Source organism: Lathamus discolor, chromosome 3, assembly GCF_037157495.1.
Source record: "Lathamus discolor isolate bLatDis1 chromosome 3, bLatDis1.hap1, whole genome shotgun sequence".
Classification (NCBI taxonomy): domain Eukaryota; kingdom Metazoa; phylum Chordata; class Aves; order Psittaciformes; family Psittacidae; genus Lathamus; species Lathamus discolor.
Window position 1 is genome coordinate 117,576,852 of NC_088886.1, and position 20,870 is coordinate 117,597,721.

Here is a 20,870-nt window from a genome sequence, read left to right on the forward strand (position 1 = left end):
CAGTGTCCTTCCATGTGCCTCTGTATTTGCAAATGGATTGTGGTGGGAGAAGCAGGCAATTAGTAGGTTTACAAGCTAAGACACAGGCTTCCACCTGATTGCTGCACTTCCAAAAGATAAATTTGCTGCAGGTGTTAAGGTGTGCACACAGTGTTAAACAACAGTGCCAATGGGATTCCAAGAGGCTGACTTAAAAGTGATTTGAAAATAAATATTTCTCTAGCAGCTTTGGAAACAGATGCACTTCTAATTGAATTGGCATTAAACTCATTCGTATCGACTCTAACATATTTCATCATTTCAATTACCAAACTTCTAGTGGTTCTACTTTTTTTAGTAAACCTTGAGGTGCTTCATATTACTCAAGGTCATTACTATGAGAAGAACAATTCTGTGCATCACTGCAACCACCACTGGTGGTAATGCTACTAATTTCCCTTGAAGTCTATAGGATGAAAGAGATCACCCTTCAAGAAACAAGGGAACAGCACAGTGGACAGTGACACAGAAGAAATGTTTCTAATTACACAGGCTAAAAGTAAAAGGGGAAAAGATGATTCATTTTTCAATTAATATTCATTTGGTTACTGACTGTGAAATACATAGAATAACACCAGTAAATCCATGCACTGCTAAAACTCCAATAGCCAAAGACTTTATAAAGCAGACCTAGTGGACCATGGCACTCAGTGAGCCAGATTCTGTTCGGCTGAATCTTCGGGATCTCCTACAAAGCAAACCTCATGTTTTAATTCAGGTTAAAACAGACTCAAGCATTCAGAGCAGTTAACAGACTAACTCCACCATCTGATCATAGCTCTAAAGCAAGGGCTTTCCCAATGTGCTGCTGCTAAGGCAGCCACGGGCCATGGGCTTGCATACAAGGAGAGCACCTCACCCTAAGAAATTCAGGTCCAAATATTGAAATCATCCTTCAAACGAGAACATTATCAATTGAAGGACACTAAGCAGAATAAGTCTGGGAGTCAAAGTTGCTAACAACTTTGTAATATTGCCATGGAACAAATGTTTAACTGTTTGGAGGTGGTTGTTCTGGGTTTTTTTTTTTTTTTTTGTGGATTTTTTGTGTGGTTTTTTTGTATGTGGTTCTTTGTTTGTTTTTTGTTTTATTTTTATTGGTTTTGGTGTGGTTTTTTTAATATGAAAGGATTTGAGAGATTTTGTGTATTATTAGTTTGGTAGCTGTGAAATTTAAGAGATAATCTAACAAATACATTCAGTAAATGCACAAGCAAAAAAAAAACAGAAAAAAAGCCTTTAACATCAAACATTTTGCAAAGCTCAAATAATTGACCCTTAGCTAAATTATTCCCACTTGCTTTTCTCAACAAAGAGGCACATGCTCTCATTATCTCATAGCAGACTGATTATAGATTCTAAATAGACCAGAGAGGACTTGCAAAAAACATTGGTAAGTTTAACACATTATTGTTATTGAAATTCATCCAAAGGTTGGTTTTATTGCTCAATTCCACAGTCTCTATAAATCCTGATGAGGCAGTTGTGCTGATGCTGACTTTGCGTTATGATTCCTAATTTCTTTTGATTTTGCATTATGTTTTCTTCCTTAAAGAATTTGCAAGCTTACACTTTGTGTTACATATGACCATAATAGCTGATATATTTAATATTTTAACTAAATGAGGAAAGCTCTATTAATTAGCACATTCCTTGTAACAGACTGCAGAATAAGCTGAGAACTCTTCTGGAGAAAAGAGACTTGTCTGCTGCCTTCTGAGTCTAAATAAATAGGACTTCACAGTGGCCATTCATCTCACAAAGAACTTTGGACGCACAGAGGCAGAAATCCACTGCACAAATGTGTCTAGGCTCCAAAAACCAGCTGTGGAAATGATTCCCACTCCTCATGGGGCTCCAACCCAGTGAAGGGCTGGGCTGGCTGCTTGGGATCCCTGATACCTTATGAAAATCTCAAATCAAAGATCATCCGCAGGGCTCAATAGCAGTTAGGACAGTAGCTCAGCTGTGGTCTTACATATACTTTGCTCATCACCTGGCCACTGCGAAAATTATCTACTTTGTTCAAACAAAATTGAGTAGCTTTTTATCTTTATAAGTGTCGTCATCCTCTGTATATCGGGAAAGAAACTCACTCCACTGTACTTTATTATGAATTATTTAGCATACATTCTTCAGGCTACTCAATTCATAATGAAAACAGATTTAAAACAAGCCTGAAATAGTGTTTATTTTTTATCATTATTGTGAGATTTATAGAATAAACCAAGACTTTTTTTTTTAAGGGTTGAACACACTTCCGCAGTATCTCACAAGGACAAAATTAAATTGTCCAGACCATCAAATTCCCCTCTTTCTCCTACATCTTACTTCTCTCAGTGGCCCAACTGCACAGTAGCTCCGAAAATAGATGTGCATTGCAGAGTGCTCTGAAGATCAATATAGACTTGGGCAATTTGGACCAGACAGGATGCATCTTCCAGAGCCAACAGTCCATCACTGGGAGAAAGCTGCCGCCAAATGTCACCAAAAACATCTATGGCCATCAGTAAATCATAAATGGCCTGAAGGTCAATGGCTTCAGGCTCTGCTGGAGCACACTAAGAAAACTCAATCGCAGAGCCTGGGGCCCCTCCGTAGACAGCCTCTTTCTGCCAGTTTCTAAAGATACAGTGTTAGGCACTGTCAGCACAATATGCCACCTCATTTCAGCTGCCAAGCTGCAACCCCAAGACACAGACAAGCCTCATTTAGACAACTTCCCTTGGAGAACTATGTGACAGTTTCCATTTTACAGAATGGGAAATGCTGATGCATTTCCTTGTATCCTGATAATCAGCACGTATTACGCATTATAATCCTGCTTTTATTTCAGACAAAATAATGCACCAGATGACTCTGCAAAAAAAGAACACAAAACCATTAGACCCATGTGCAATTAATGTTACCAAGAAGGCTCATAACAACATGAAAGAAAGCTTTCTTTTTTTCTTTCTTTAAATGTATGTTCCTAGTCCTTTAATTCAGAAACTCAAAAGGTATTACTGAGTGTAAAAGGGCCTCTGTTCAAGCACAGGTCGCAGAGGCACTGAAAAGGCAGGGAGAAGCTTCTGAACCCACAGCAAAACCCACAGCCCCCCTCCCCACCGACACAGGAGGCGAGTGACACAGTGACCTCTCAGATCAATACATTTAAATCAATACACTGCCTCAACTCCTTCTCATCTAATAGACACTAAATGAGAAACCTAACTACATGCTTTAATTATACTGGCGCTGTTTTAAAGATGCCACTAACCATTACCAGCATTAGCAAGATCTGTGAGCACTTTCCCATATGCCAGGTAGCTGCAGTGAAGGTCCAGCCTGCTTGAATAAGGAGTTTCACTCTTGCTAATAGAGGTCACCTTGCTACAGAAGCAGGGATACAAAGGCATCTGACCTCCTTAAATAAAGCTGTACTATAAAAAACATCTGATGGAAACAGGATTCTAAGAAAGGGAATAGTCCTGTTTTTCCACAGCATAGGCAGTACAACTCATTTAGATGATGGAAAACCTTGAGATGGAAATAGGACATTTTTGTGACGTTAGCACAGAGTATTGATGTAATGAATTCCTGATAGACTTTTGTTACAATTTTGCAGCATGACTTTGACCACTCTGATTGTGTATTTCAACCCCCTCTGCTAGAGAATTTCAACACATTCAGACAGAACCCAAAAGCAGTGCAATCTTGTTAAATAATACAATTTTTAATGGTGACTCCTCCATGTTACCAAACGCAAATGAGTTCCAATATTTCCCATAGGGAATCTCTGTCCGTACTGAGGGATACTAGAAGTTTGGCAAACCAGGCTCTCAGTAACTTAACTTACACCATCTCCATTTGCAACCCCTGGAAGACAGAGAGATTTCAAAGTATATCTCAGACCCAGGAATAGACTAAGGTAGGACAAATTCTCAGTGATTCATCAATATTATCATGATAATCCTGAGAGCAGCCCAAGCTGAAGTTTAATTTTATCCAGATTTCCTAATTCAAGCTCACTTCCTCAAATCTTCTAAATTCAGCTGTTGCTGTGTTTCTCAGTTGCTCTCCCAAACTCTTTGATCAAGCAGACTACATAAGGCACCTTCAAAGATGTCCATTACGTGCCCACCTCCCCCTGTCATGCTAGCTTTATTGCCATATGCAGCACTCCAGCAAACACAATGCTTCTTAAGCAGTCAGCTCTTTTCATTCTGACACTTGCCTATGTGCAAAACCTGAAATTCTTATTTTTGTAGGACTCTCGTTCCATACAAGCAGAAACACACGGTGCTGCTTCTGAAGATCTTTGGAATATGTCAGATGTGAAACCTTTTAACTTTCACTGAAATCCACTAGAAAGCCTACTATGTCCAACTGCCTCAAGACTCCCCACCAGCGGTAAAGACTGTAAAGATGTAAATTGTGACTTTCCATTTACAAATGATTTGTCATCTGTTTATTTGCCTGAAATTCCTGCTCATCAGAGCTGCATAAAAGGCAATTAGGCTAAAAACACTGCAAAAAAACCCATGTAAGATATGAGAGGAATCCCGTGAACTAGTACATGCCACTTCCCAGTACAGCTACACATGTCTCAAAGGCATCATGAAGTTCTCCATGAGCAGGGAAAGTGCAGAGGTCTCAACACTGGAGTACATAATTAATGAAAAGACTTAGGCTAAACCAGTATTTTTTCATACTTCCAATGGAATGACACATAGGAAGAGAAAAATAATTATTCTAAATCTATCTTTGTATTGTAACATTTTATCCAGAGCCTTGTTTCATAGCAGGCTGTATTCATGACAAATGCATTCTTAAGGACAAAGAGACAAGCCACATTTCAAAGAGATACTCTCAGAAACCGGGACAGTAGATCGTCCATTGCATTAACTTGCTATCAAAACTCTCCTAAACCTCCAATAGACTATTTCTACACCAAGTGACTATTTCTACACTAAAAACATTCCCTACTCCCATAGAAGAGCTTTAATCAACCTGTCAAATATAGACAAAACCTGACTGAGCCTAATAATAGAAACAATAGGCACCAACATGAGCAAGGGTGAATAGCAGTAATCCTCAACTGGAGGCTGTCAGTGATCATCAAACACAAGAAAGCCTGTTTGAGGTTAGTAAAAAAATCATTCCTTTGCATAGTCTGGTACTGCTGCCTCTTCAAAAGGGTCACTCTATGGAATGCAGCAAAAAGCATAAAAGAAATTTGGGCAAAAAGATGTGATATAAAGATTTGTATTTAGAGCCAAGGAGTAACAACAGACATCACTGTGGCTAAATACAGCACTACAGAGGATGCTGCTCAAATAGCTAATTGTTTAAATATTTCCTCGTAAGATACTTGCTTGCTTTCTCTAAGAAGAAAATGATCTCGAAGTATGAGCATTTCTACGTACTAATGCCTCAAGGGAAGTCCTAACTTGCTTTAAATAAACTGCTCTGATAGCCAGTTTGACCCACTCAGAAAAAATGTTTTTGAAGGCTGCATACCTTTGATTCTATTGCCAGAAAAACATAGGGAATAGCAATGTCTGAACAGTTGCCTTGTGATCCAATTTTATTTGATAAGTCTTTTTAACATCCAGGAAGGGAGAACTGTGGCCAAATTTGCATATGGCAAATAGATTTTAGAAGACAGAAAACAAAAACACAGGGAATAAAAAAGTGTTCCTTGAACACTGTTATACACATGTAAAAATCCTTATTCAAACAAGAAATGGAGGGCAGGTTCTTTACAGGCTCTGTTTCTGTGCTTACAGCTTCCCGGGCAACCACAGCTGTAATTAAGAGTGTCACTGCACACCCAAGGAGATGTGTAGAGATGTCAAAAAAAGGTCCAGAGGAGAACCCAGCCAGGATTTCGGGGCTAAATTTAGAAGCTATTTAGCTTTGAAAACCAGTCAAAGGCGACAGTGGCTTTGAAGAGTCCTGAAATAAAGGACACGGGGTAGAACAGCCCCGTCTGCACCTGGCAACACCTTTCAGCCACCTGTGATTCAAACTCAGCCTCAATTCCCATGCCAGGGGATGGGATAGGCAGAAAATAAGGTGAAATTTTGCTGATTTTTTTTCTTTTTTTTTTGCTCAAGTAGTCTTTAAAAAGCTTTGTCCTGGTAAGTTATTTCTGTAATAAAAAGGCCACAGAGAGATAGAGTGGCTTTAGCTGGAGTAGAGTTAATTTTCTTTACAGTAGCTACTAGCATGGGGCTATGTTATGGATTTGTGCTAAAAACACTGCTGATGACACAGGGATGTTTTTGTTACTGCTGAGCAGTGCTTACACAGAGTCAAGAACTTTTCTGCTCCTCACCCCACCCCCCCAGTGAGTAACCTGGGGGTGCACAGGCAGCTGGGAAGGGACACAGACAGGACAGCTGACCCCAAATGACCAAAGGGGTATTGCAGACCATATGGTGTCATGCTCAGCATGTGAAGCTGGGGGAAGAAGGCGGAAAGTTCATAGTGATGGCATTTTGTCTTCCCATGTAACAGTTACATATTATGGAGCCCTGCTTCCCTGAAGATGGTTGAACACATGCCTGTCCATTGTAAGTGGTAAATGAATTCCTTGGTTTGCTTTGAACTGCTTGTTTTGCTGAATTCCTGGTGTGTGTGCATGGCTTTTCCTTTACTTATTAAACTGTCTTTATTTCAATCCATGAGTTTTCTCACTTTTACTCTTCTGATTCTTTCTCGCATCCCACTGGAGGGGAATAAATGAGCTGCTGTGTGGGGCTTAGCTGCCAGCTGGGTTTAAACCATGACAGATATACTGCAGAAGCACACAGGAGAAACCACAGGGAGAAACAGGAGTACTGTAATATCTAATTAAACCCAAATGCCAATAGAAGGTTTAGGGTAGTCTGAGCACAGGATTTGCATATTGTCATTAACTGATGGTGCCAAGACCACCTACTACTCCCACACTTTCACAGAGGAGGAGGAGGAGGCATCCTGAGGCTGTCACCTGTGGGGTCTGGAGTTGGGAAGAGGACAGCCTAGGCAAAGTTGCCTATATTCTCTGTAAAAGAGATTAGGTTGCCAAGAATAAGGCCTCCAGAAATGAGGCCTCATTCATAAGATATTTGTAGGATGCTGTTTGTTAAAGCACAGAATCCCCTTAAAACTAAAACTAGTTGGATTCTAGAATTAATGGTTTGTGTTAAAAAATTAAATTTCAATATAAAAGTTCAGTTACTAAGAATGAAATTAAATACTTAGGAATATTCTGAAAAACATGTACGAAAACTGTATAGAAAAGTTTCTATTTCTGAAAATTTCCAAAACAAAATCATGTATTTCTGCAACAATTTCATTCTTCAAAATAAAATTTACCAGATATAGAGAATTGTATACCACAGGAATTGCCAAAACACAATATAATTGCAAAAATAAACAGGAATATATTTAACATAGCTTTCCAACTTTTTTTTTCAAAATTGTTACCTTGTAGGAAAGTTAAGTTTGCTAGCAGTCCAGGATAGAGTTGGCTCCTATTTCTTTAACCTATTGGTCAAGGATTCCAGTTTGAGAGAGAGGCAAGACACAATGGATAAAAAAACCAACTAGCTCATTACTATAAGAAAAGATAGTGAGGAAGAGATGGCAAAGGGTAAAGAAACAGTGATGGGTATTTCTGGTGAATGTTTATCTTACCAACCCCAAAGACCATGTGATGACGATCAGGAAACCAGCTCCGAGAGACCTCCAATGATCACAGTGCAAGGTGGCAGGCTCAACCTTAGCAGGTGTCCCTGCGGAGGCAACGTTGACCTGGGCGGTATGAGGGTCTGCCTCCCCGCATTGCATGAGGCTCGGGCTTTTATGCTACAGAAAGGGCACACTCATTCTGACGTAGGGGGCCAGCCTACATTGGAAGGAGAGGCCCATTATGGTTATTTGCTACGACTGCGCAGTCAGTACAAAAGGGTCTCTGTTCGGGGATTTTCAAAGTGGACTGTAGGACTTTCAGGGGATTTTCGGGGAGGAGCCACCACAGACCATTATCTTGTGTCTTATAACTGGTATAAGACTCCTTTTTGCTAACAGTGGTGTTAACTCCCCTATTTTCAAGGTTATGTTCCCCCAACCCATGCCAAACAGTACTGTTCTATTTTTGTGCGTTTTGCCACGGACCTTTTATCTATTGGCACTGACACACGTCACCCTGTGGTCCGCAGTTGGAACACACAAAAATTTTACCATCCGTACTACAATTTCGTATAATATACTGTCTATAAGGGAACAGATTAGTGCTGAAAGACGAGGAACGCAACATAAAATACATAAAAACTCAATACCTATTACCACTAATAATATAACAGCTTTTTGCAGCCAGTTCCACCCCTATGTCCATTCCTGAAAGGGGTTCCACCTGTTGTTTTCTGCTAGCTGGCTAGTGAGGGTCTTTAACTTTCGTATTTGTGCATGTATTGAACCGGAGTAGTCACTTAAATTCATGCAACTTAACCCGTCAAAGTCCTTACACCCATGCTTATTCACTAAAAGCAAAAAAAATCAATTGCTGCCCTATTTTTATTTTGCACAATCAAGGTGGCGAGCACTTCGGCTTTGGTTCTTCACAAATTGGTAACAAGCCTCTAGACGATATGGAGGAAAAGCAAAGTGGTAATGTTCAGGCTCCAAAAACAAGGTTTCACCAATGTGTTGGCCAGATATACTGGGAGTCTCAGGAACCTGTAGATAGATGCTGTTACTTCCAAAGACACAGTCCTTGGCTTTCTTTATCCCCTTCTCTGCTTAAGGAATCTTAAATCACACAAGAGCAGCTTCTTGACATTAGCCTTGGAGAACAGAAGATTCAAATACGATAGTTAGTTATTATACTTAAAATAGTTACTTATGTTAATGATAAAACCTGCTTTTGATGCCCCTGCTTGAGCAGGGGATTTGGACTAGATCTTCTCTCGTGTCAACCACAGGCTGCTTGGCCTGCCCTTCCCTCCTGGATGGCCCTCTTATAACAGAGGAGGCCATCCCTTACATCAAGGTCTGGCAGGGCATGCGTCCCCACCGCTCAATGTCTGCTGGGTTGCAGCCAGCAGCAGAGCTAAAGGTTCTTCTTGGTGGCAAACGCAGAGGCCAACGCAGCCTTGCCTCTGACTATGGTAGGAGGCATTTGGCCAACTTCAGTCCTTGCACCTTGTTGTCAATGCAGAGTTTCACCTGCGTCACCCAGTAACAAGTCATTACTATGGCAAAGCACATACAGATTTACATTTGCAGTATAACTACTACAAGGCGCAGCAGAGCGTTGAAGATGCTGGTGGCAGTGGGGGACCAGACAAAGAAAGAATTTCCCACCAGTGGGGCTCTCCCACCCTCTTAATTGGTTCCATTACCTGCTTTTTAACACTACCGTCATATTAAAATCTTTCTAGCTTCTGTCTTAGCATGTTCCATCAGCTGCTGTAAATTTGCACGCTCTAACATCTCTTTTACAAGTGACAAATCCATATGACACAAGGTGTAGTTTCTTATTAGCAACTGGCTAGTAAATACAGGCGGCTTAGACACAAAATCTCAGCCTCTAATAATTGCTACATTGCAAGCACACATATTCAAGTCGTTACTTTTATGTTGCCCCCAAGCGATGTTTTGCAAATCGCTCCTTTTTCTCTTCCTCTGTCACATTCTGCTCAGGGTTTTCAAGGTCAGCTCCTGCAGCTGAGGCACCGGGCTCTTTAACTTGTTGGTCCAGCTCATGGTATGGCTTAACAAACCTTGCAGGCAGCCACCACGGACCTGTAGGTAGGAGGACACAAACATACCCCCTCCCACAGGTTATCAGTTCCACCAGCCCTTCCCATTTCTGCAGGCCGGAGGGCAGCTTCTTTTTGAACGTGGTTACTCACAATTAACAACTAAACAACTTAGGTGTGGCCCAATCCGGTAGCTGTGCACTCCACTACATGGCCCCACTACACACAAAGATGCAAGATGTGGAACCCAGCCCCGCTATTTCTCATATACCTAAATATTCCGACACACAAATATATGAGATGTGGAACCCGATGTGAAACTTGCTACACAGCCCCACTAATGCTTGTTATACCCAAATATCTCTCACAGTCTCCCAGACCCGGAATCCCATCCTCATCGCCAATTATGTTCCAGAATTCAAGGATTTCAGGTTGAGAGAGAGAGGCAAGACACAATGCATAAAAAACCCCTAGGTTATTACTAGAGGAAAAGGGGAGGGGGGGGAGCTAGGGAGGAAAAGCCAGGAAAGGGTTAAAGAAACAGTGATGGATCTTGTTATCAAGTGTTTATTTTACCAATCCCAGAGACTATGTGATGGTGCTTAGGAAACCAGCTCCAAGAGACATCATCGCGGTACGAGGTGGACAGGCTCCACTGTAGAGGGTGTCCCCACGGAGGCAACTTTGACTTGGGTGGTATGAGGGTCTGCCTCCCCGTACCGCATGAGGTTTGGGCTTTTTTTTGTTGTCAAAATACACACTCCCTCTGACGAAGGGGGATAACCTACATCAGAGGGAATGGCTGGTTTTACATAGGCATCAACTGACAGTAGGCAGAGCTTTATTCAAATTAAGGGAACACCTTCTTTGCATTTGCGCACTACCCCCCAGCAGTCTTGCGTGGGGGTCTTTTTGATGAAGGCTCAATGTCTTCCTCGGTCTGAATGTTTGAACCATGCACCATTGCTCATGAGAGGCAACAGTCCAGACCAGATAGCTGGCGAAAAATTGGTTTGATTCCTATCTATCTCCTTGATGCCTTCTTCTGATTGGTTCACTATTCCTTGTAGATTGGGTAGATACAAATATGTTACAAGCATCAGCGGAATTAGTTACAATAAGCTGCAAACTTAGTCCAACTAACAATAAGGTCTTAGAACTCTCCCCCCAACTCCCAGGCTGCGGGTGTGTGCAAGTGCAGGGGATGTTTCGGGGAAAGGCCACCATGGACCATTTTTTTCCCCTTGTCAGGCTTGCCTGACACACCTATTCAACTCTGCTTATGGTTTCTTGAGCTACGAAAATACAATTTTGCAGAAGGATTATTATAAGCTACTGATTAAAGGTTACCTGAAAATAGCTCATTTTCTCCTAAAATGACAGTGCAGGGATTCACGCACTGCAAAGCTTTAGAGAAGGTCCTTGTGTTAACTCACAGGTAGGTCATGCAATGTCTGTCAAGCTGGCAGCCAGGATTTTCATGTAAGGGAGTGTAAACCCCAGAGGAATGCCCTGGGTAGAAATACAGCACTACTCTCGGCTGACCTTTCAGAAAATCAAATTTCATGAGACTTGATACTACCTGGCTTTCAGCTGTGGGAGTTGAAACTGCCGATCCGTGACCTTTGCATACTGTCCTAAATCTCTCAACACCGGGGACATGGCTGATCATGACAGAAGCAGCACTGTGACTGCTGGCACATGCTCCCTGATGTGTCTCAGAGCAAGGAACATCCCTCCTACAACCACAAAAACTATGAGTTTTCACATCACCAAAATTTTTAATTCCTCCTGGTGCATATCTTTGCTAATCCCACCCATTTGGGATTAAAGATGACCTTGCCAGCAGCTTCCCAGTAGCAGTTTCATCGACCTGACTGGGAGGAGCCAAGTGACACCCCTGCATCAGAAGCTGCTGGGGAACCCCCTGTGCAACCCTAGTTCTCTTTGGTTTGTCCACCCACAACTAAACTGTGTACAATAAAACATGGCACTGTTGAGAATAAGGAAGTATATGAGCATTCCTACCGTGCCCTTTATAAATTTAGAGATAATGAAAGCTTTTTAAGGTGACTGTAGATTGAAGCTAACCACTCTGTGATTTAAAGCCAGGATCTGTTTGTCTGTTGTGTCCAGGTTCCTGTTATTGAAAGCACAGTGGAACCTGAACAATATAAATGCTCTTCAGAAATTCCTGCTTTCCATAAATTGTGGCTTAGAACAAAATCAGAACCTCTGTGCGAAAGAACAGAAATCTCCAGTGTTTGATTTGGAACAGATGAGGCACCCTGTGTTCCTCTAAGATTAAAAAAACCCTGTTGGCACAGCACACAAGAAAGAGAAGCAAAGGAGCTACATGAAATAATTCAAACCAAAAGGGATACGAGGAACTTGGATGACAGATTGAGAAGTAAAGGAACTGCAATTAAGAGGACAATTTCATGTCCAACAAGGATGCTCCAAACACCAGCCAGCAAACAGAGACCTAAACTAGCAGTTAGCTGAAGGCAGTTCAAGCCAGTCTTCTGATGGGAAGGCATATGGAGGCAAACTATCAATTATATTTTTGTAATGTAGTTAGGGATAGTTAGCCCTATCCATGATTGCATAAGTGCATCTACAAATTAAAGGAAAGAAGAGTGAACCAAATCCAGGAAAAAAAAAATTCGCTCAACTTGGAAACTGCGGGTCACTTATTTGTTGAGCTTATTGAATAGGTGATCAAGGAAAACAATGGCTTACCACTAAAATAAAGCAGTGGACTAATCACAAAATCCAGTCATTAAAAAAAAATAAAATAAAAGGAAGAAAAAGGCTATACTGTACTTTTTTTCTGAACATCAGAGAAAAGGTTTGATATAGAAAGAAATAAAATTCAGACAATTATGGGTTTTGCATGTTTAAGCTTGTCATATCTAATGATCTTGAGCTAACTTTGTCGTACCTAATGATCGTGAGCTAACCTTGTCATATCTAATGATTGTGAGCTAATCCTCATGACTAAACTTCAGTGAGGATAAATTACTGAGGTTTGATGTGTGTACCCACAACAGTTGACCCAAAGTATTCACACAAATGGTGCTCAGTTGTGCTGGGTCAGGACAGAGGTCCCTCCAGCCCATATCTTGCATCCTCACAGAAGAAACTGTAGACACCAGGCAAGCTAGTAGTGCATTTCCATTATGGCACACCTGGAATGCTTTTGTTTTCACTGATTTGGGACCTTGGGATACTCTGTATGCAGTAATTATGCCAATGCGGAGAAAATCAATTTCCTGTTGAAAAGGCATGCCTGAAGGGTTAATATATTTGTAGATAACAGGCTAGGAGAGTTGGAGTCTAGACTGCAACGAACAGATGAACAGACTTTTTCGGTTTGGGTGTCTACCCCCTTAAGCTGCAAATGAAGAATTGCTCAAAAACCTCAGTGTAAAATCAGAGCCTCAGACCTCACGATTAATTTCTACATTAAACTCAAACTCACAGTACATTCACTCGGTAACTACGGTACATTCACATAATAAGTCACATTGACACAAGTGAACTAAACCCTACTGAATTGGTAAGTTCAACAGCCAGGTTTCTGTCAGGTAAAATAAAAATCATTGCAGCAAGAAGGCAAGAGCCAGAGTTTGCTCTCTAGAGGAGCCCAAAACTGATGTATTCTATTCTATTTTTGTTGTCCTACACCTTGTGTTCATGGCATTATCAAGTCTTGAAGAAACTTAAATCTACTTCTAAGACAAAGTTTACATCCTTACATCTTTCTTTCTGAATTTTGTAAAAGTTCTTTAAAAGGATGTAGCAAAGAACTAAGGTCTAAGTCTTACAACTTCTCATTTCTGTCCTGGTTCAAGAGAAAGGAAGGAAATGCACTGTCCTGCAAAAGTAAAAGAGCAGGAAACAAACAAATGTCAGAAGACCTGAAAGAAACAATGATAAGACAAGGGGGAATGGCTTTAAACTGAAAGAGGGTAGATTAAGATTAGGTATTAGGAGGAAGTTCTTCACTATGAGGGTGGTGAGGCACTGGAACAAGTTGCCCAGATGTGGCTGCCCCATCCCATTCAAGGCCAGGCTGGACAGGGCGTTGAGCAACCTGGTCTAGTGGAAGGTGTCCCTGCCCATGGCAGGGGGATTGGAACTGGATGACCTTTAAGGCTCCTTCCAACCCAAATCCATTCTATAATTCTATGCATTAAAAGAAGAATATACTTACCCCCACATCTTATAAAGCAGGAACACTGCCTAGATATCACAGCGATTGGCATTCAATATGTAGGTCAATGACTTAGCCATAATATGGTCAGTTGGCAAATGTTAAAAGGTCACCTGATGCTAATTGTGAACAAGACAAACTGAGCTACTTAAAAAAAAACCTGTTATGAACAATTTCTCAGGGCTTAGGAATTCTGCATGCTTCTGTAATTTGCTCTTCTTTTATGGTTGAATAACATTCTGCTAATTATTAATTGGATAATGATTTGTTTCTATCACTAATTCAATAATGTGTTCAGAGGTATATTTTGAAAGCTCCCAGCTCTAAAGATCGTAAATATCAGGCCTATCCTCACTAAACTGCTCTGGATGGAAGGCAGCTCCCAAGTGATAGTAGTGGAGTCCATGGAACTTTCTGTCCACTTTTGCATAGTTTACATCCAAAGTCACCAAAATACCTATGTCCTCTGGAGACCAAGGCAATGCTGCTTTCCCACTCGCCTTGCAGGGAAAGGAAGGTTTTTAACGTGGATAGCAATTAGGAGATTAAACATACTGGGTATTAAACAGGGGTCTGGCTGGAGATTAATAGTCCACCCTTAAGAGGACTCCTTGTGGGGCATCCAGAAGGAAGACATCTCACCCTTCCTTTACATCCCACTTCCAAATCTAACGGTCTTCAGAACACTCTGAGGACAGGCATATGACAGGGCTCTGCTGTACAGTACTGACCACTCCTCTGGCCTCTGACATGGATCCTGGGCCAGAGCTGAGCTGCAATCATTTCTGCTCAGATAAAAAGCTGGAGACAAGAAAGCCAAGAGTAATTCCCTTGAGCTACCACTCCCTCTACCTCCCTAAGAGAAGCCAGACCATTAAAAATGCCACATAAATATCACTGGCAGAAAACAGGCTTCAAGGTTATTCAGAAAAGACCCACGCACAACCTCCTCTTTTTAACAGTGATAAAAACCCTGAGATTTTTGAAAGAGCAAGTCACAGCACAGGCAAACCTGCCTTTCAAAACCCAACAGCTCCCTTTTTGCAGAAGAAAAGGTAATGTTGTGGGGGAAAGGTAGAGCATTCCTCCTTCATGGGCCACAGAGGCATAATCAATTGGTACAAAAGCACATTGTTGAAACACAAACCATGGAAAGCTGCTTTATGAAGATGTGCAGCCAGCTGGAACAGCCATCAACAGCTGTGAGAGGAATTCACTCTAGGACTGAATCACTTCATTTCAGTGGGTTTTTTTTCCTTTTATTACATGCAGCTCAGGCTGCTGAGCCTCATCCTGAAGACCCTCCACAGAGCAGCTCCACTTTTTTCTCTGCTCCCTTACATATTTGGGAGCATTAATAGTTCGGACTGTATTATTTAATCTCCTCCTGAGACATCATTTCTCCTTCTCCCATCATATAGCAGTCTTCCAACCTACTACATCACATTGTGCGGTATGCTAAGCTTTTTGACTATAAGTCACAGTGTAAGTGGTTTGAGAACAGGATAGGTACAGAATTTGCCCTTAAGAGAAGGGCTTTTTTGTGTGAATTGATTTAGTGTAATGATAGCAACAAACTGTGATTCACAGAATCATAGAATAGTTAGAGTTGGAAAAGACCTTAAGTTCACCTCGTTCCAGCTCCCCTGCCACAAGCAGGGATGCCTCACTCCAGCCCATCTCACCCAAGGGTCTGTCCAAGCTGGCCTGGACTTGAACACTGCCAGGGATGGAAAATTCACAGCTTCCTTGGGCAACCCATTCCAGTGCCTCACCACCATCACAGTAAAGAACTTCTTTCTTGTGTCTAACCTGAACTTCCCCCTTGTATCTAACCTGAACTTCCCCTGTTTAAGTTTAAACCCATTACCTCTTGTCCTATTGCTACAGTCCCTGATAAAGAGTCCCTCTCTGGCATCCTTGTAGGCCCCCTTCAGATACTGGAAGGCCACTATGAGATATCCACATGCCCTTCTCTTCTCCAGACTGCACAGCCCCAGTTCTCTCAGCCTGTCTTCATACAGGAGGTGCTCCAGCCTCCTTACCATCCCTGTGGTCCCCCTCTGGACTTGCTCCAACAGTTCCATATCCTTCTTACATTGAGGACACCAGAACTGCACACAATATTCTAAGTGAGGTCTCACAAGAGCAGAGCAGAGGGGCAGGATCACCTCCTTCGACCTGCTGGTCACTCTCCTTTTGATGCAGCCCAGGATACGGTTGGTTTTCTGGGCTGCGAGCGCACACTTAAGCTGGCTCATGCTCAGTTTCCCATCGACCAACACCCCTGAGTCCTTCTCTGCAGGGCTGCTCTGAATCTCTTCTCTGCCCAACCTGTAGCTGTGCCTGGGATTGCTCCGACCCATGTGTAGGACCTTGCACTTGTCATGGTTGAACTTCATGAGGCCCACCTCTCAAGGGTTTCAAGGTCCCTCTGCATCTCATCTCCTCCCTCCAGCAGATCAACCGAACCACACAGCTTGGTGTCACCAGCAAACCTGCTGAGGGCACATCAATCCCACTGTCCATGTCACTGACAAAGATGCTGAACAGGGTTGGTCCCAACACCGACCTCTGATGTACATCACTTGTTACCAGTCTCTGCTTGGGCAACTCTCGAGTACAGCCATCCAGCCAACTCTTTACCAACTGAGTGGTCCACCCATCAAATTTATGTCTCCCCAGTATACAGACAAGGATGCTGTATGGAACAGACCATGGAAGCTGGGAGAAAATATCTAGATGGAATGACATTTCCTGCTTGCTCTACTTCTAATTCTGCCCTCTTTCTGCTTGATATAGGCTACTTGATTATATCTTGTATATACTCCACTTTATTATATGTGAAATATAAGTGGACAGAACCACAGCCCAGACCCCCAGCAAGCAGTGACATTGAAATATACACTGTGAATCAACTTAAGCTTGAGACTGGCACAAAACCACAAGGACAAGACCACTGGCTGCTGAAGTGGTGCACTTGGCATGAGCGACAGCAGGTGATGTCATAAGGGTACTGTAATTAAATATTACCTCAAGAAATTTCCTTATTCCTTCATTGAAAAAAAACCCATGCAAACCTGCAAATTTAGTGAAAAGGTATAAAAATTTCTGAACAAGTAGGTGATCTCTTCAAACAAATATAGCTTCTAAGTCTATACTTTTATTGGATTTTCAGACAAAGAAATGCCTCTGGTATTCTTATAGTGTAGCCAACTGTAGCTCTCCTCTACTTTATTTCCATTGTAGAAATGCCAGCACATCCTTATACTGAGAAAAACCTCAGTATTAAGAGCAATAAAAAGATATTAGAACAATGTTCAACACTCATGGCAACTTTGTGAAAGCTATGTCACCACAGGCTGGCTCTAAAATGAACCACTGAGTGGATAGCCAAGCTCAGCATCATGATTATTTACATGCGTTGTACACTTTTTTTGATCTCCTTACCTGAATTGCTACAGCGAGATGGTTCCACGAGTCTGCCAGTCTTATCGTAACAGGCAATAGCTCGCAGCCGTACACCCTTGCCACACTCCTTTGAGTCTTTGTGGGATTGTGTTCGAAACTGTGTCTCAGAGGTACCTCCGCCGATAATGCAGTCAGACCAATTTCCATGGGGCTGGGAGGTAAACACCTCGCAAGGGCACAGTTCTGTTTCAACTTGAGGATAAACTTCCGTATTCTGGCATTTGTCTCGCTTTCTGCTTCGCCCTGTTCCAACCACAGAAATTTGTTCATTACTTAACATCTGCTACTTTTGATAACACCATATCATATTACTTATACTTGCATGAATTCAACACATTAGAACCAAGACAATCTGAATGTTAACATCCAGGAACATTTCTGAAGTATCTACTACCTTCTGCCGGTGCTATGGTGTGTGAAGACAATGTATTTATCTTGAGGGGCAGCCAGAGAACTTGGAAATACTGTTCTGATGGGTAGTGCAAGGAGAAAAATGTAAAGTCTTACCCTAGGAATGGTCTGCCCAGATAATACTTTTTAATTTTATATAGCAACATTTTTCTTTATTTATCTGATGAAAATAAATATACTGTATTGTTTCTATTTGCTAACAATCAATGCTTACCAGGACAGCTTCTAGAGAACTCTACATTAGCCACAACTTCTTTGAGGCTACATTCCGAATTAGTTGAAGATGCATTCTGTGCACAAATCGTGCTTTGAAGAAAGCACAAAAGATAATCCTCAGTAAATTATTAGGGCTGGATAGCATTTCAATGGTTATATTTGGTTTTAAATTTTCTTTTGTTCTATTCTTTCAGCAGGTTTTAAAAGAAGGCTCTTTCAGAAGCTTCAGGAAGCAGCCGCATTCAAATAAACCTGTGGTACAGCTCGCTGCAACTGTACTCCCCATGACTGTTCCTGCAAGACTTCGAGACATGTGAAGAAGTCCCCGGTACAAGAAGAGATAATTAAAGAAAAGAATTCATGCTCCCTGCGTCCCTATACTCACTCAAGGGAACAAATGTCTGTATACAGCCTCTAATGATAAAATCAATGCTTTTCATGGCATGGGTTAGCCAACATGATATGAAGCAATCTTTATGCTGCTGAGCTCAGAAACATCTTTGCATTTGTCATCTGCACAGAAAGGGAAAATTCATCTTCACTAACAAACCACATCTGTATACCATGCTCAAAATGTTCACTAGGGATCTTGAATGCTCTAAAAATACTTCTGAAAAAAGTTTTTAATGCTTTGATCCCTAAAGAAATATTTTCTCTTTGGTATTCCACACAAAAAAAAGATACTAAGAACAAAAGGCAAGTTATATAACCCCAAAACCCTCTTTCTAGACTGGAACCAAGTCTTTTCACAATATAATAGAAGCACAAGCTGGCTGTCATTAATTACTATTTGCATACAAACATATACTTCCAAAGATAAGGGCAAGGATTGCAGACCTCTTCCACTACCTAAAGGGGCCTACAAGAAAGCTAGAGAGGGACTTTTTACAAGAGCAGGTAGGAACAGGAAGTAGAAGGTGTCCCTGTCTATGTCAGGGGAGTTGGAACTAGATGATCTTTAAGGTCCTTTGCAACCCAAACCATTCTAGAATTCTATGATGAGATTCTATGTATACAACTGTCCTTCAAGCCCCAGTTCTTTAAAAATTGTATTTTCAGAGTTCAGGGGAATGTAAAGTTCTAGCACAAAGGGATAACAAACACAAAGAAATAAAATAGTACTGGCATCTTGATATTTCTCTTTGTGTGTTTATATATATTTATACATATTTATATATAATCTTATGTATTATACTTATAATAAAATTTGATTAAGGTATAATAAGACATACAACTCCATGTATTTCAATAAAAGTCTTTTTAAAAGCTTTTAATAGACTGGGAGGTCTGCAGTGATGTTTCCAGCATGTTATGTTTGATGAGCTGACAGAAGCCACAAACTCAGTGTACACCTACAGCTGTGTGTTCTGCATTGTATTGGGAATCATAGAATCATAGAATGGTTAGGGTTGGAAGGGACCTCAAGATCATCTAGTTCCAACCCCCCTGCCATGGACAGGGACACCTCTCACTAAACCATCCCACACAAGGCTTCATCCAATCTGGCCTTGAACACTGCCAGGGATGGAGCACTCACAATCTCCCTGGGCAACCGATTCCAGTGTCTCACCACCCTAACAGGAAAGAGTTTCCTCCTTATATCCAATCTAAACTTCCCCTGTTTAAGTTTTAACCCATTACCCCTTGTCCTGTCACTACAGTCCCTGACAAAGAGTCCCTCCCCAGCATCCCTATAGGCCCTCTTCAGGTACTGGAAGGCTGCTATGAGGTCTCCACGCAGCCTTCTCTTCTTGGCCATGTTTGCCATTATTGCATGAAGCACATCAGACACAGGTAAGGATGCTAATAATCTCACACCTATATGACACTTTTTTCCCAACTTTCTCTGCTACCTGTTTTGTAGGAATCTCCTCTCTAATGAAACTGGCATGAAAGCCCTAATTTGAGGGCAAAAGTGACATTCATCCCATACTCTTCACAAAGAAGTAGTTCTAGAATAAGTGATGCTGATATTTTTATCACCTTCACAGATAGTATTTTTAATAGTAATTTTTAAAGCTATCTCCAGAATTTTTGAGGATATAAATACTTCAATTAAATAGTATTTTCTTTTTAAAATTAAATTTCTAAACACTAACAAATATTATATGCATTAAATATTATCAGGTAGTACATACTGTACATAAAAATCCATGAAACATTAAAAATCTACCTTCCTACAGAAAATACACTGTATCCATAACAAAGTGAATTAATTGACTGTATTAATTAACTGAAGACTTCCTTAAAAACTGTTTTCATTATAAGACTTTGAATTTTGATATGTTCTGTAACAAGTCTTTCACTTCTTAAGTAATGACTAATTTCATAAGTCTGTGATTACAAAGTAAAATGAATAACAGTATTAAAAACTGAGTGGGAGGCAAGCAAATACTTAGCAAACAATTAGCAGATTCCTATGAAATGACACTGTTAATGAACTCTGCAATGCAGCTGCATAGTATGTAGTTAATGGCTCAGTTTAAACCAAGACAAACTCTCAGAATGAAGCAAAAACATTCACGTGAGAACATGCGGAGTATTGAACAAGTAGGTACAATTCTTGTACTCTTACAGAAAGGTGAAATACAAATGGATAAAGGACTCTCCTGACATCGTGATACTTCCCAAAATAGCACTTTCCTTAAATCTTTGGACTGAGTTCCTATGGATGAGATTTTTCAAGACTTCTGGCTAGCTCCACTTTTCATGAAGTTTCACGCAACTGCAGGTCAGCACTAATCTCATTGACTTTCCCTTTTGAAATATGGTCAAACCAA

General features: G+C 41.1%; 1 protein-coding gene across 6 annotated transcripts in view; it reads right to left on the bottom strand.

The window, feature by feature from the left end:
- Positions 1 to 20,870, bottom strand: part of THSD7B (thrombospondin type 1 domain containing 7B) — a 340,543-nt gene that overhangs the window by 89,746 nt on the left and 229,927 nt on the right. For all 6 annotated transcript variants that reach the window (XM_065671287.1, XM_065671292.1, XM_065671289.1 and 3 more), the window contains exon 15: positions 17,443 to 17,706. In XM_065671287.1, coding sequence (XP_065527359.1) covers positions 17,443 to 17,706 — 264 coding nt within the window. The remainder of the gene's footprint in view (positions 1 to 17,442; positions 17,707 to 20,870) is intronic.